The following is a 14,768-nucleotide window of genomic DNA, read 5'->3' on the forward strand; positions in this document are numbered from 1 at the left end:
TACATGGACATCACCAGATGGTCAACACCGAAATCAGACTGATTATATTCTTTGCAGCCAAAGATGGAGAAGCTCTACACAGTTATCAAAAACAAGACCGGGAGCTGACTGTGGCTCAGATCATGAACTTCTTATTGCCAAATTGAGACTTAAATTGAAGACACTGGGGAAAACCACGAGACCATTCGGGTATGACCTAAATCAAATCCCTTATGATTATACAGTGGAAGTGAGAAATAGATTTAAGGGACTAGATCTGAGAGACAGAGTGTCTGATGAACTACCGACGGAGGTTCTTGACATTTTACAGGAGACAGGGATCAAGACCATCTCCATAAAAAGAAATGCAAAAAGGCATAATGGCTGTCTGGCGAGGCCTTACAAATAGCTGTGAAAAGAAGAGAAGCGAAAAGCAAAGGAGAAAAGGAAACACATAAGCATCTGAATGCAGAGTTCCAAAAAATAGCAAGGAGAGATAAGAAAGGCTTCCTCAGCAATCAATGCAAAGAAAACAGAGAAAAGCAATAGAATGGAAAAAACTAGAGATCTCTCCAAGAAAATAAGAGATACCAAGGGAACATTTCATGCAAAGATGAGCTCGATAAAGGACAGAAATGGTATGGACCTCACAGAAGCAGAAGATATTAAGAAGAGATGGCAAGAATACACAGAAGAACTGTACAAAAAAGATCTTCACGACCCATATGATCATGATGGTGTGATCACTGACCTAGAGCCAGACATCCTGGAATGTGAAGTCAAGTGGGCCTTAGAAAGCATCACTATGAACAAAGCTAGTGGAGGTGATGGAATTCCAGTTGAGCTATTTCAAATCCTAAAAGATGATGCTATGAAAGTGCTGCACTCAATATGTCAGCAAATTTGGAAAACTCAGCAGTGGCCACAGGACTGGAAAAGGTCCGTTTTCATTCCAATCCCAAAGAAAGGCAATGCCAAAGAATGCTCAAACTACCGCACAATTGCACTCATCTCACATGCTAGTAAAGTAATGCTCAAAATTCTCCAAGCCAGGCTTCAGCAATACGTGAGCCGTGAACTTCCAGATGTTCAAGCTGGTTTTAGAAAACAGAGGAACCAGAGATCAAATTGCCAACATCCACTGGATCATCCAAAAAGCAATAGACTTACAGAAAAACATCTATATCTGCTTTATTGACTATGCCAAAGCCTTTGACTGTGTGGCTCACAACAAAATGTGGAAAATTCTGAAAAAGATGGGAATACAAGACCACCTGACCTGTCTCTTGAGAATTCTGTGTACAGGTCAGGAAGCAACAGTTACAACTGGACATGAAACAACAGACTGGTTTCAAATCAATAAAGGAGTACATCAAGGCTGTATATTGTCACCCTGCTTATTTAACTTACATGCAGCGTACATCATGAGAAACACTGGGCTGGAAGAAGCACAGCTGGAATCAAGATTGCTGGGAGAAATTCAATAACCTCAGATATGCAGATGACACTACCCTTATAGCAGAAAGTGAAGAACTGAAGAGCCTCTTGATGAAAGTGAAAGAGGAGACTGAAAAAGTTGGCTTACAGCTCAACATTCAGAAAACTAAGATCATGGCATCCGGTCCCATCACTTCCTGGCAAATAGATGGGCAAACAGTGGAAACAGTGTCAGACTTTATTTTTGGGGGGCTCCAAAATCACTGCAGATGGTGATTGCAGCCATGAAATTAAAAGACACTTACTCCTTGGAAGGAAAGTTATGACCAACCTAGACAGCATGTTGAAAAGCAGAGACATTACTTTGCCAACAAAGGTCCATCTAGTCAAGACTATGGTTTTTCCAGTAGTCATGTATGGATGTGAGAGTTGGACTATAAAGAAAGCTGAGCGTTGAAGAATTGATGCTTTTGAAGAAGCTTTTGGAGATGCTTTTGGAGAAGACTCTTAAGAGTTCCTTGGACTGCAAGGAGATCCAACCAGTCCATCCTAAAGGAGATTAGTTCTGGATGTTCATTGGAAGGACTGATGTTGAAGCTGAGACTCCAATACTTTGGTCACCGGATGCAAAGAGGTGACTCATTGGAAAAGACCCTAATGCTGGGAAAGATTCAGGGCAGGAGAAGGGGACGACAGAGGATGAGATGGTTGGATGGCATCATCGACTCAACAGACATGAGTTTGGGTAAACTCAGGGAGTTAGTGATGGACATGGAGGCCTGGTTTGCTGTGGTTCATGGGGTCGCAAAGAGTCGGACACAACTGAGCAACTGAGCTTAACTGAAAAAATGTTAATTCATCAAGATGCTAGGTAATTTTTAAAGTATCAAGTTTTACTACTATAAAAAGGTGTACTAATTTGGATCTGAATATCTGAAAATCCTTAAAATGCATTTCCCTTTTGACTCACCTTTAGTTTATCCTAAGTAACCATGGTACTTTTTAAAAATCACGATACAGTTACAATCTAATTTATTCCTTTCAAATTTGGAAAGTTATCTATTTAGCAATTTAGTGACAAAAGGTCATTTTATGGAGAAGATAAATTAATCAGAAAAATAACAGACCTAGAAGAAAGATTTTTATAATTTATCATAAAACCAAGCTGGAATGTTTGTTTCCTACTTCTTCCTCTGCTTTAGCACATACCAAGAAGGTAAAACTGTCTTTCAATTTGTCCAGTAAAATATTGCTTTATTTTATGCTGCAATTTAAGAGGAATGAAAAAACTTTTGGATATAATAAATGAAACAGGTCAACAATTTAAATTCAAATAAACCAGGTAATAGTTCAGTTGTTTGAAATAGACGTTTTTCCTCCTCTAAGGTAAAAAATTTAAGCTCACCTTCTGTTCCAATTCATTTTTCCGATAGTTAATAGTAATGGAGTAATAATGTCTGTTTAGTCCATGAATTAACGCCTATATAGATAAATGATTAGAAAAAAGACAAATTAGTATTTTTCATCTAATAAGATAAATATAGCTGTTTGAAACTATTGACACATCCAGTAGACAATACCTTTATATCTTCTAAAAATGACTTTTTATCCAAAATAAATATTAAATTATTTTTTTCTCGCTAAAGTTTAGGAGTGAGGTTCTGAGGTATGGGGCACACAATCTTTAAAGCATGATATAGCAGCACAGATTCAACAGTTTTAGTAGCCTTGCTCAGAGTCAGATACAGTTTTACTTCATCATTATCTAACTTAGAAATTAACTATTCATAATTTATAAATACACATAATTTATTAAGTCTAATTTTATGATCATCTAGGCAGGGGCTCTTTCTTACTTACAGAAAAGCCTAAAAAGCTGTAATAAAATAATTATTCCTTCATCCACAACATTAACCTGGAATTTCCCTTTTTAATTCGGTTCTAATATCTGAAAAGTAACTGTCTGCACCTGTCTCTAAATTAATAAAATGGAATCTGTTCTGTACTGGGTCTAGTGACAGGCAATCTCACTAAGCAGTACTTGTAGATATCACTTGATTTAAATTTATATTTCTTTATTATTGTCCCTGTTAATCTTTCATACTGCTTGTGTCAGTTTTACTACTTTTATCTAAATACCGTAATTGAAAATCAAGTAGGTAGTGCCTTCAAGTTCAAAAGTGGGGATTTCAGAGAAAAGCTGAATCTCTAAAATATGGACCTGCTTCCCCATTTGGCTAAATACTTCTTTCCACTGTACTTGATCACCGAGAAAAACAGGGAGACCATAATAAAAACTTAAGCTAATGGCATGGTTTTATTAAGAAACAATAACCCTGCATGTGCTGGAAATGCTTCACAACTGCTTAAATAACTTAGCAGCAGAGGTTCAAATGAGGTCCAGAACAATTTCTATGGACTCCTTAATCAGCCTTCTAAGACATTAAAGCACAGAAATATACATTGGATACATTTTCAAGTATAAAAACAAAAAGGGCTTTGGGGTTAACTCTCAGAAATCTAAAGATAAACTATAATTAGATTTTTATAGTGTAGTCTTAAGGTGCTGAGGTAAAAAAAGGGGTAGAAAGGAAACATTTGATGAGCACCTGGCATCTGCTTTATAAAATAAGTCTTCTAATCTTCACAACAACCCAGTAAGCTAGCCTGGTTCCATGTGTATTTCTGACAGATGAGGTAATAAGACACTTATCTCAATTCATACTAGTTTCTACCTAATAAAAGGCAAAGCTGGGGTCTGAGCCTAAGACTTTTTGACTCCAAAGCCCATGTTTTTTCTACCATACTATGATGCTACAATATATCTCAGAAATTCTTAAATTCTTTGTACTTTAAGAATGAGAATGAAAACAAAGCATAGTCTTAGTATTAAATTTTGCTAGCAAAATCACCCCACCAAATACTAAACCGTTTTAGATTATGTACTGCAAAAATCCATTCTTGTATTTCTAACATCTGCTATAATAAAATAGTTGACATGTGAAATTAAAGTACTAAGAGGATCTATTAAATCCTTATTCATTTCAATAATCAAGAACAGTGAGCTACATTTCAGTGCATAGATATGTGTACTACTGTGAGGATCAAACAGTGGGGCTAATCAGGGCCTCCTTTAAATGGTACTCACCTTTATGCAAATTAGGAAGTACATCCTCTGGGTGGAAGACTTTAAAAAAAAGGTGCCCGAGTGCTCCAAGCAGACACAGCCGGGCTACAGAGTGAAGCTTAGGCTAGATTTCAGGTGCCAACTGACCTCTCATACAAATGATTTTATGCTGTGCTCCAACTGTATAATTTTACATAGTGGCCATAAAGCTAGTAATGGTATAGCCAATAGATTCAGAAGTCAGCCAAATGGGCACACAGACAGGTCCACATTTTGGAGATAAACTGTACTGCTGAAAAACACAGTTTAGAACTTGAAGGTACTACCTACTTGATTTTCAATTACATTATTCAGATAAAAGTAGTAAAACTAACACAGGTAGTATGAAAGATTAGCAGAACAATAATAAACATATAAATTTAATCCAAATGATATCCTCAAACTATCTTCTAATTTCACTTACTCACCTGCTGTGTGCCCCTATTACATTCATCCCAAATCATAAGTAAACTGGCCCCGTGGAGTCCTTCTTCCATATAAACCCAAAAGGCGCAGGCTCTTTTATTTAGCTTAGTGAAAAATGAATTTTCTCAAATTCACCAATCTAGTTGACACTGAATTACAAGTTGTGGCAGCATACACCAAATATAAGAGATTAGCTTTACCAAGGGGGAGACTAGCCTCTTCAAACGGCCAAGTTGAAAATGCCGTAGTATATCAGGCCAACAAAGAAGTTACATAACCAGGAAATTTTGGAACATCAATACCTAATTTTTAAATCTACACTTAACAAAACACATGATGGATTTAGAAAAATTTAGGCAATTCTTCAGTAAAACAGGATTTTGTCCTGAAGCTCATTCATTGATTATTCAAAACCTGCAACAATTTCTCACAGAAGCACTATTAAAAAGCAAGGTTCTGTTCTATACTGTTTATATTGTGGGCTATAAGCTTTCAGTGGCTGACCTGGGAAGCTAAATCACCTTTTAGAGCACTGTTTCTAGGACAATACATTTTAGAATTACTAAAATGGGACTTAGCTTATTTGCTTCGTGGATATGCTGACCCTTGTTTTCTTTGCTCAAAGGCTGTCAAAAACTTTCAAAGAAGGGAGTTCTTCCTAGGTTGATATTCAATATCCATGTAAGATGCTATTTATTTTAGACAGAGTAATCTGGAGAAGTAACTAGACAAAGAGGAGTTTTGAGATCCCACTGATTTGACTTTCAGTTTATTTCTATATTTAAGTTAATCTTTAGAGTAGAGCTTTATAATTTTGTTGGTATAATAGATCTGAAGAAAAGTACACCAATAATCTTTATGGTGAAATCATACTTTCTGGAAATGTCTAGACTACTCAGGAGAAATGAGAAGTTCTAACTTCATTTGCTCACTGTGTGGAAAACAGGCATATTATAAAACACACAGCTTATGAAATGTATAATAACCTATTTATAGGTTCTTGATAGGTTAAAAAAAAAGTTTCATGCTCTTAAGGCATATTTATTTAGATCTAAAGATGAATCTGTTTGCCTTATTTTACATTGATAAACTGAAAGTGTGCTGCTAAATATCATCCATTAAATCATACTTTAAAATGAAGCTTTCTTTATAAAAATAAAATAACTGAAAAGAAACAAAACATGTGCTTTGTTCCCTTTTGGGTGGAGAACTAGGCTGCAAATGGCAAATGCAGAAGGGATAATTTTTGCTAAATACTTTTTCATAAGTTTTGAATTTTGAGCTGTATATGTATATTATCTATGCCAAAATTAATGAATTAATGAATCTTCTAAATACAGTATAAAAGAAGGAGAAGCTCTGCTTATAGTTTCTACAACTCACGAGGTAACCTAGGCAAATCACAAATACACTGGGCCTCAAGTCTCCTCATCTACAAAATGCCCACATGGTTCTTTCTAGACCAACTGATTTACAACTGCTTAACAACTACTGAAAATACTGTTTTTTGAAGAGTTTAATTCTGTTAGACAATGCAGTTGTACTCAGAGCTACACTTAAGGGGCTCACAAACCTAGTACAATGCACCTATGCATCAATAGTTAGTAAATTTCCATGCAGCTGACAATGAATCTTCATACAAACTGTGACCTTTAAGGACTTGACATTTTGAACAATTTTTAGTCAAATAGGTTTAATAAAATAAATGTTTGTTAATTCTCAATTCTATACATTTGACAATATTGGTCAAATGTTTCACATACAAAATAGTATTACAGTTACAAACATTAATAGAAAACTCTACAGTATAGGCATTACACTTTTCCCTCTCTATCGGAAATGACTCTATTAGTGACTTCTCTTATTTAAAACATGAAAGTTCATATAAACTTTGTCTATTAGCTTTGTTTTGTTGTAGATACTTCAACATTGCTATTAGTGCTTAAAAGTAACATCTTCTAAAAGCAGTATGTTTCCCCGCAAAAAGTTTAAGAAATACAGAGAAGGAAAAACAAGAAAAAAATCCATAATCCTATTACCCAAAGGCAATCAATACTAACATTGTGGTGTAAATACATAGGCACAGTTTTTAATATATATTTTTTCAAAGAGGAGAACTTGTATATGTGATTTTATAATCTTTACCTTAAGGTATTTTGAACTTTCTTCTATATATTAAATAGTAGTTTACAATATAACCCTAATGTTATAGTAAAAAAATCAGCAAAGCATTAGCAAAAGCATTAGCAAACACCAGCATGAGGGCTGATGGTACCTGTCAGGTTGCTATTCCTACTACTTATAAGTTGGTTTAGGAACAAGATCCCTCTAAACACAAACTAATTTTCCTCCAAAATAAGAGGCATGGCCTTTCTGCAAGGTTTCTGATCCCTGAGGTACAGATTCTGCCAACACATCTTAAAATTCTATTATGAATAACACTATTCACTTCAAGTTCTTCTAGGTTGCTTTCTTTCTACCTTGTCTTAGAAAACTAATAAATTGTATTAAGGTGTGCCCTCGTTCTGTCACTTTTTGGCTTGATCCCATTTGAGTGTTTTAGTACTGGAATTGTCTCAAAACTGCAAAGCACCCAGATAGATATCTTCCTGATGGGCGCTATATAAACTGTGAAATAAATATATTTACAGATTTTAATTGGAAGGCAAAACAAACTAAGAAGAAATGAAAAACAATGATGCTATAGCTGTTATATACGCAGGTCCCTTTAACTTCAGTTTGGAAAGCTTCATAAGGTTCACCTTAAATTACAGACTACCAGGTAAAAAATACAAAATGGACTGATGTAAAAAGAACCAGATTTTAATTATTTAATTACACTCAATTTTTAAGGTTAAACAGCAGTATTTAAATTTAAAAGACAGTATCTGCAACAGGTGGCTGTTGACTTGCAATTAGTAGAAACTTCTGGCAGAAACACACCATGCAGTAACCACAATGATCTTAAGACTGTGAGATGCTACTTAACCTTTTGCAAAAAAATAATGAAGCAGTATGATGCTATGGGGGTTTACAAGAAAGGTCATTATCACAGGCTAAACTGGTCCAATAATATATTCTCTTGGAACATGCAAGCATGGGCTTGTCTGTACCCAATCAAAAACACTAGTAGCTTATTTCATACTCATTGTACTTTGTAGTTTTCTCTGATGTCTAAAATAATTTTTTCAAAAGCAACACACCTCAATCCTTTGGGAAAAAATTTTTTTCACTTTGATGAAGGCTTCAGATGAGTGACTGCTGAAAAACTAAGCATCTGAAAGTATAAAGTTATCAAAGTATAGCCAAGCTTAACCATGGCTAACTGTCAAAGCCACAAGTCCCCAAAGACAACCACATGACAGAGCAAGGTTTCAGAAGTGGAGCAGCAATAGCCACTATAATGTCTCTGTCCTGTGTGTTCTGTTTAACCAAACATGGTATTTCTGTCCTTTTAATTAATCTTCAGAGAAGCAATTAACTATACGGACACAGGTTGTGGTACATTTAAAAACATATTAAAATAATTTTTGCAGACAATAAAGATTTGTGTAAAAACAATGAGGTATGTGAACGATACAAAGAAAACACTAATCACTCAGGAGGATACTAAGTGTCTAAATAACTTTAATTATGTGGCTGACATCACTAGAAAGAACAAGATACAAACTAATCGAAAGCAGTATGTAGCTGTGTCTTGTATGAATTGTTTTAAAAGAAGGGATTAAGCAAAAAAAAAAAGAAAAAAAGAAATATTTAAGTACTATTTAGGAACTGCTTCTGGGAACCCCTTAAAGTATACAGCAATGTACCATTAGGTACTAAGAGAAAAGGCTACTAACCAATCAATAATGATACTATGATACCTAACACTCCACTTAAACCCCTATCAGTCCTTTACTACACTGTTAACCAACAAAACTGTAAGGTACTCTCAAGATTAAGGATCTACTATGCCCCCCAAAAGGATGTCCTCAAACTGTTAGCAAAGTTTAAAGACATCACTAAAATTAGCGCACTCATATACAACAAATCTAACTTTTGCAACACTATTTTCATAAATTCCTTTTAAAGCACAAGAAAAATTAATTGCAAAACAAATTAAAAGACTAAGTATTGGATCCTAAACTGGTCATTTATAACAGGCTTTTAAAATGTAAAACAGTTTTAACACATAATCAAATACAGGCATTACCTGAATAGATGGCTTGTTTAGGTGACCCAGATTTGAGGTTGTTTGTCTTGGTTCATGTCCTAAGACCATCATATTAGCATTGATCAATCTGAAGGCATCAATAACAACCTGTAAAAACAAGGTGTCAGGTCATTTCTTTTTTAAAAAACAAGTGAGGATGCCAAGCAACAGTGGACAAGGCATGATCAACTTGCATCTGTTTCTGGCCTATTTCCAGAAAATCATTTAATTATAATATTAATAAAAAAGAACCCCTGCTGACTGTGCCATCAGCACACCACCCTCTATCTTGTAATGTAAGGTGACACCAATTATTGCAATTTTCATGAAGCAGTAAAGGAAAATATTAACTTTGCATCTTTATTATTGAAACACGTCATTACTAAACTTACACCAAACAGCCTTCATTGGTGTGCATGTCTGTCACCTAAATTTTACCTAATCAAAATGAATGACAAAGAGAAACTAAAACTGAAAGTGAGCACAAGCTAAGGGACTACATCTAAAGCCCAGCCCTGTCACATCAATTATACTACCACAATACTTGAAATGACAACAAAATTACAACCAGCAAGGCAGTTGCTCCACGTATTCTCTTCTAGTCAGATACCTTTTACTTCTTGTGACTATAAAAAACTTTATACCTTGTCTGATGGCCTTAAGTGTCCAAACCACTCTCAAGAATAAGAGGCACAATACAAGAAAACCAAGGTCATCTATGCTTTAAGTTAGGAACATGGTAAAGAATAATATAGTTCTAAGTTCAAAGTAAACAAATAACGATAGGTATTCTTTTTGCTGGGTGGATTCAACATTTTTGTAGAGAAAAACTTCAAATCCTTACATGATACAAATCATCAATTAGCTCTTATATAGTAAGAGATTTAACAAGAATCACCTATTATCTGAATGCTTTTCTCTGTTCATTATCATGGATTTGAAAGAACTTGTTAAAGGTTTTAAATGTTGTTAAGTTTTATACAAAGAACCTGGGACCTCAAGACACGTGTCTCTTTTAGAGAACGTAAATCAATCTCCTAGAGAATAAACTCAATACGTTCTTCATATAAAAATATCTTAAAGCAGGATACAATAGTATTTCTAGGTTTGCCTTTCAAAGTGCTAAACAATTGAGATTTATCAATGTTTCAAAAGCTGTTGTCAACTAGACTGTTTCTCATTTGTATAATTATTGTTTGAGGATACTAGGTTAAAAAAAAAATTCCAAAATAAGTCAATTGGAATGTAATAAAGTCTGAAACATCAAGGAAGTATATTACTAAATGCTATACGCCAAGAACAAGACTGAAAGAAAGAGTCACTCTTTCTGAAAAGCTGCACGAAGGTATGAAAGTACACAAACTTAGCTCAAAGCACTATGACAAGGGACGCAGTCTAAGCCCTCTGTCTATTCCAGCAGCCAGATAAATAAATAAGTAAATAATCAACCTTGCCTTTTGCTTTTATTTCTAACAGTCTGAATTTCCCCAAAGATTCTTCTTGCCTTAAAATAAAACCAAGTATCCCCAGAACATGCATGATTTAAAAGTTTGTGAGAACTTTTTTCTTTTTATACAATAACTGTAATTCAGTCTTAATTTTCACATTTACGTATAAATAAATATGGCCTAGGTTTATACCTCTTGCTTACACTTAATTTTTTAAATATTTTTCATAAAGCAATAATAAAAGTAAGTACTACTATCAAGCATGCATTAATCAGATATTATCAGTTGTTTAAAAACATATCAAAGTAAAATTTTCTAACATTTTCTACTAAAAAGCACATAAAAATAAGATAAAATGTAGGCCAAAGAAGGGAAAAGAGACTATTCTGATAGACAGAAGTACAACTTAAATAAATATAAAATTAAGAATTGATTCCCTAACCAACAGCAGTAAATAATTTAAGAGCAAGGCATCACTTTGGTCCAATTGTTTTTTAAAATAGTTTGATTCCAAATAGATTTCAATACAATTTATAGAAAAAGAAAACTCCTACAAAACTATGAAAATTCCATTATATATCACGATGTATTTTTATATAGAATGCCTTCAAACGAAAGCAGCAAACCAGCTATTTTACAGGAAAAAGTCTCTAATATTTCTCTGGAATATTATGAACAGGTATGAAACTTCATAAAAAGGAAATGGAAATACCAGTTAAATAGATATTGTGACCAGTTAAAAACAATCTGAAATTTAAATTTTTTAATTCTTCTTAAAATTAAGAGAAAAATTCAAGAATTTAATATGCTGTTCCAACCTATGTGAAATTAAATGTTTAGACTGACAATTTCTGACTGACAATATGATAGCCAACAAAAAATGAATAACTACACCAAGATCAAAGGAATTTGCTGCCATCACTATAGCAACTGTCTTAAGGAAACTAACATGTTCAACAACCTGCAGACTAAAATTAGATTTAACATGCAATAAAAAATAAATATGGCGATATAGTCTACATTTTAATTTCTATACAATTTTATAATTGCTTTTTGCACTGTGAGAATAAGTAAGTTTCTCCTTCAGAACAACTATCAAAATAGACTCATTAATGTCCGGTGCGCTAATGAGCAATGGGTGAAGAAGGTGTTAATTATGCCACACTAAGATTCAAGAAAAAGCCCTAGTGAGCACTTGGAGGTGTGTATAAGCTGAAGGCGCTTCTCCATGTTTATGTATTTACAGCATGATGCAACAGAATGACAGCAAAGTGGTCACTCCATGGATGAGGATGGAAATCTTAGATACAATATACTGAACAAAGAACCCCCTAGGATTATTTAAGGTATGGGAGGAGGGAAGGGGCAAAATCCATTTTTTCGAGCTATATGAATTTTCTGAATGGTATTTTTTAATCCCTATATACATTAAACCAGTTCAGCCTATGTCATAAGCTTATAAATCCAAAAAGTAATTTAGCCAAAAAACTTTGCCAAAAAACTCTCTCCTTTATATGTACCAACAAAAACTTCCAACCTAAAGTATGACAAATATTTTCAGGAATATGAGGCTAGACTTTTATAATTCCTTTCTGTGCTACAGTCCTACGCACCACGTTGAATCTCTGTTCACCAGCCTGACCACTTAATTTTTTCTGGTACAAGTGCCTTGAGACTTTTCAGAGGTCACTGCAACAGTAGACAGCTTATAACAAAACCATTAGCAGTTTGGCTAGCTTAGGGAAACCTCTTACTTTCCTTTTTTGTTTATTATCACTGCATGAATCTGCAGCATATGATAGTTTATAATTTCTCAGGCTTGTTAAATTCATGTTAAAGGTCTGTTTTCTTGTTGAATAAATTTTGTTCATATAATGCTGCCTATTTCATACACTCAGTCTTTAATAGCACCTTTGGTCTATGCGCAACTCACAGATCAAAACAGAGGACTAAAATAGGGGTTGATGATGCTATTTACATGTGTGATTCCTGCTGTCTTCTTGTTAGTAGCTTTAATATAATAGAAGACCTTGTCTGTTTTGTAATTAACACATCTTTACTGGAGAGATATTTGGAAGTGATTGCTGTGAATATACTGGTTAGTAAAATAAACACAATCACACACCACTTTCTGTTATCAGACAAATTTGTGAATTGTACACATTATACTCCAGATCAACAAACTGTGATATAACAGCCAAGTAGAAGACACATATTTATATAACCCTTTATTTTTCTGAAAATATGTATTCACTCTGACCTTGCAAATATAATTAGCTTGTGGGATGTGCAGATTTCAGTACCATGGTAGCTTTACTAATTGCAACTCTTGGAAATAGACACTAAATATTTGGAAGCTGCCAATACAAAATAAAAACTGCATCTTTTTTGTACATCTGTCTTAGCTTATAAAAGCAAAATAGTTTTAAAAACAATACTGTGTTCCATATTTATTCCAAGCACCCCCAAGGGTCAAGGACCTATCATTTCATTTTAAAAATGAATCTGGTTTAGGACACAAAACTATAATTATTTTCAGATTCAGTTTAATCCATAATTTTTTGGCTTCTTTCATGAGTACAGTACAGTTTAGCCAATATGCTATTTATTTTTAAATTCATGTTTTCATATCAACTACTAGGTCACTGAAAGACTAGACTAAATTTCTAAAGCATCAATCTACAGTTTCCCAATTTTTACATTCAAAGGAGGCGATTTTTTAAGTAAAGCTTGTAAAATTAATTTAATACAAAGGTGTCTGAAAGAAAAATGCATAAGTACTTCTGGCAGTAGATACTATAATTCACAATTTCTCTCCTTCTCTCTTTTGTTTTTTCAACAGTAGCTGCATTTGGCATTCCCAACTGCCCTTATTTTGAAGTCAATGACTATGGGAAGTATTTATATATAAAATGAGCCAGGGGAAAAAAAGCTTGAAAAAAACATTTCAGACCTCAAAATCAATGTCAAACATCAAGAAAAGAAAAGAGTTACAATTCAATTATCAGTTAGGTTACATATTTAAACACATATAAACCCACCACCATGTGAAGTAGGTCTCTAAATGACTATAAAAATGCTAGGTGTGGAAAGAAAAGCAACACCCCATATCAAATATCCTTTATCACCTAGAAATGACCTGTTATCAACTGCTTAGGTTGTTTCTAGATTCTTTAAAAATTAAGGGTGCCTGTGACCTGGGAAGTACTGCTGGGGTTTGTGACCATTTCGTTACTTCTGCTGCCATGCACTGCCAGACATCTATAAGAGAAAAACATCTTATGTCTCTTGTAAGCCCACAGCATAAAAAATTCAAAGAAATCTTACTTTTTATGCCATTTCCAATGAAAAGCACTAAGAACTAAAACTGACTCATGCCAAATGCATATCACTGAATTGCTGTGATTTCTTAGTCTCAACTTTGCAACACGGAAATTATTTATAAAACGTCAATTTTAGTCCTGGAAAAGAAATTCCTGTGTGTATGTACATTTTCTTTCTTCATCCTTGGAGAATTGCTTATTGTAGCTAGAGATTTGTAGTACAACTTCCATATATTGGGAGAAAAGGGGGATGGAGTGTAACTAGCATAATGTACTTTTTTTTGACAAGTGAAGACATGCATCAAAATTCAAACAGTAAAGCCACAGTTCTGAATATATATACTTTAATGAAAACAAATCGATCTCTGGAAACTAGTATGATGAAAGGTAATTAGACATTTTTAGATTCATGAAACTTTCTAAAAAGAATATAGTTAAGTCACGAAATAAAGTTTAGCAGAATTTTTATAGTCTATGCCTGTACTCAGTATGGTATAGGTATTTAAATGCTTAAGACACTCTGTGGAGTCAGAATCCTGCCTAAGTTAGAATTCTGGTTCTATCACCTGAGTTAATTGAGCTAAGTTAACTGCTATTTGACTTTTCAATGTCACCACGTGCTCATGAATGATACCATTTGATGATAAATAAAACAATATTTGTGTACCTCTCTGGTGGCTCAGAGGTTAAAGCGTCTGCCTTCAATGCGGGAGACCCGGGTTTGATCCCTGGGTCGGGAAGATCCCCTGGAAAAGGAAAGGGCAACCCACTCCAGTATTCTCGCCTGGAGAATC

At 34.2% G+C, this 14,768-nt stretch overlaps 1 protein-coding gene across 2 annotated transcripts in view; it reads right to left on the reverse strand.

Moving 5' to 3' along the window:
• The window catches only part of PSMD14 (proteasome (prosome, macropain) 26S subunit, non-ATPase, 14), a 110,868-nt gene that overhangs the window by 18,150 nt on the left and 77,950 nt on the right, over positions 1–14,768 (reverse strand). For both annotated transcript variants that reach the window (XM_010858969.1, XM_010858970.1), the window contains 2 exons: positions 9,204–9,311; positions 2,822–2,896 (listed from right to left, as the gene is read on the reverse strand). In XM_010858969.1, coding sequence (XP_010857271.1) covers positions 2,822–2,896; positions 9,204–9,311 — 183 coding nt within the window. The remainder of the gene's footprint in view (positions 1–2,821; positions 2,897–9,203; positions 9,312–14,768) is intronic.

The sequence above is a fragment of the Bison bison genome, unplaced genomic scaffold, assembly GCF_000754665.1.
Source record: "Bison bison bison isolate TAMUID 2011002044 unplaced genomic scaffold, Bison_UMD1.0 scf7180017864452, whole genome shotgun sequence".
Lineage (NCBI taxonomy): Eukaryota > Metazoa > Chordata > Mammalia > Artiodactyla > Bovidae > Bison > Bison bison.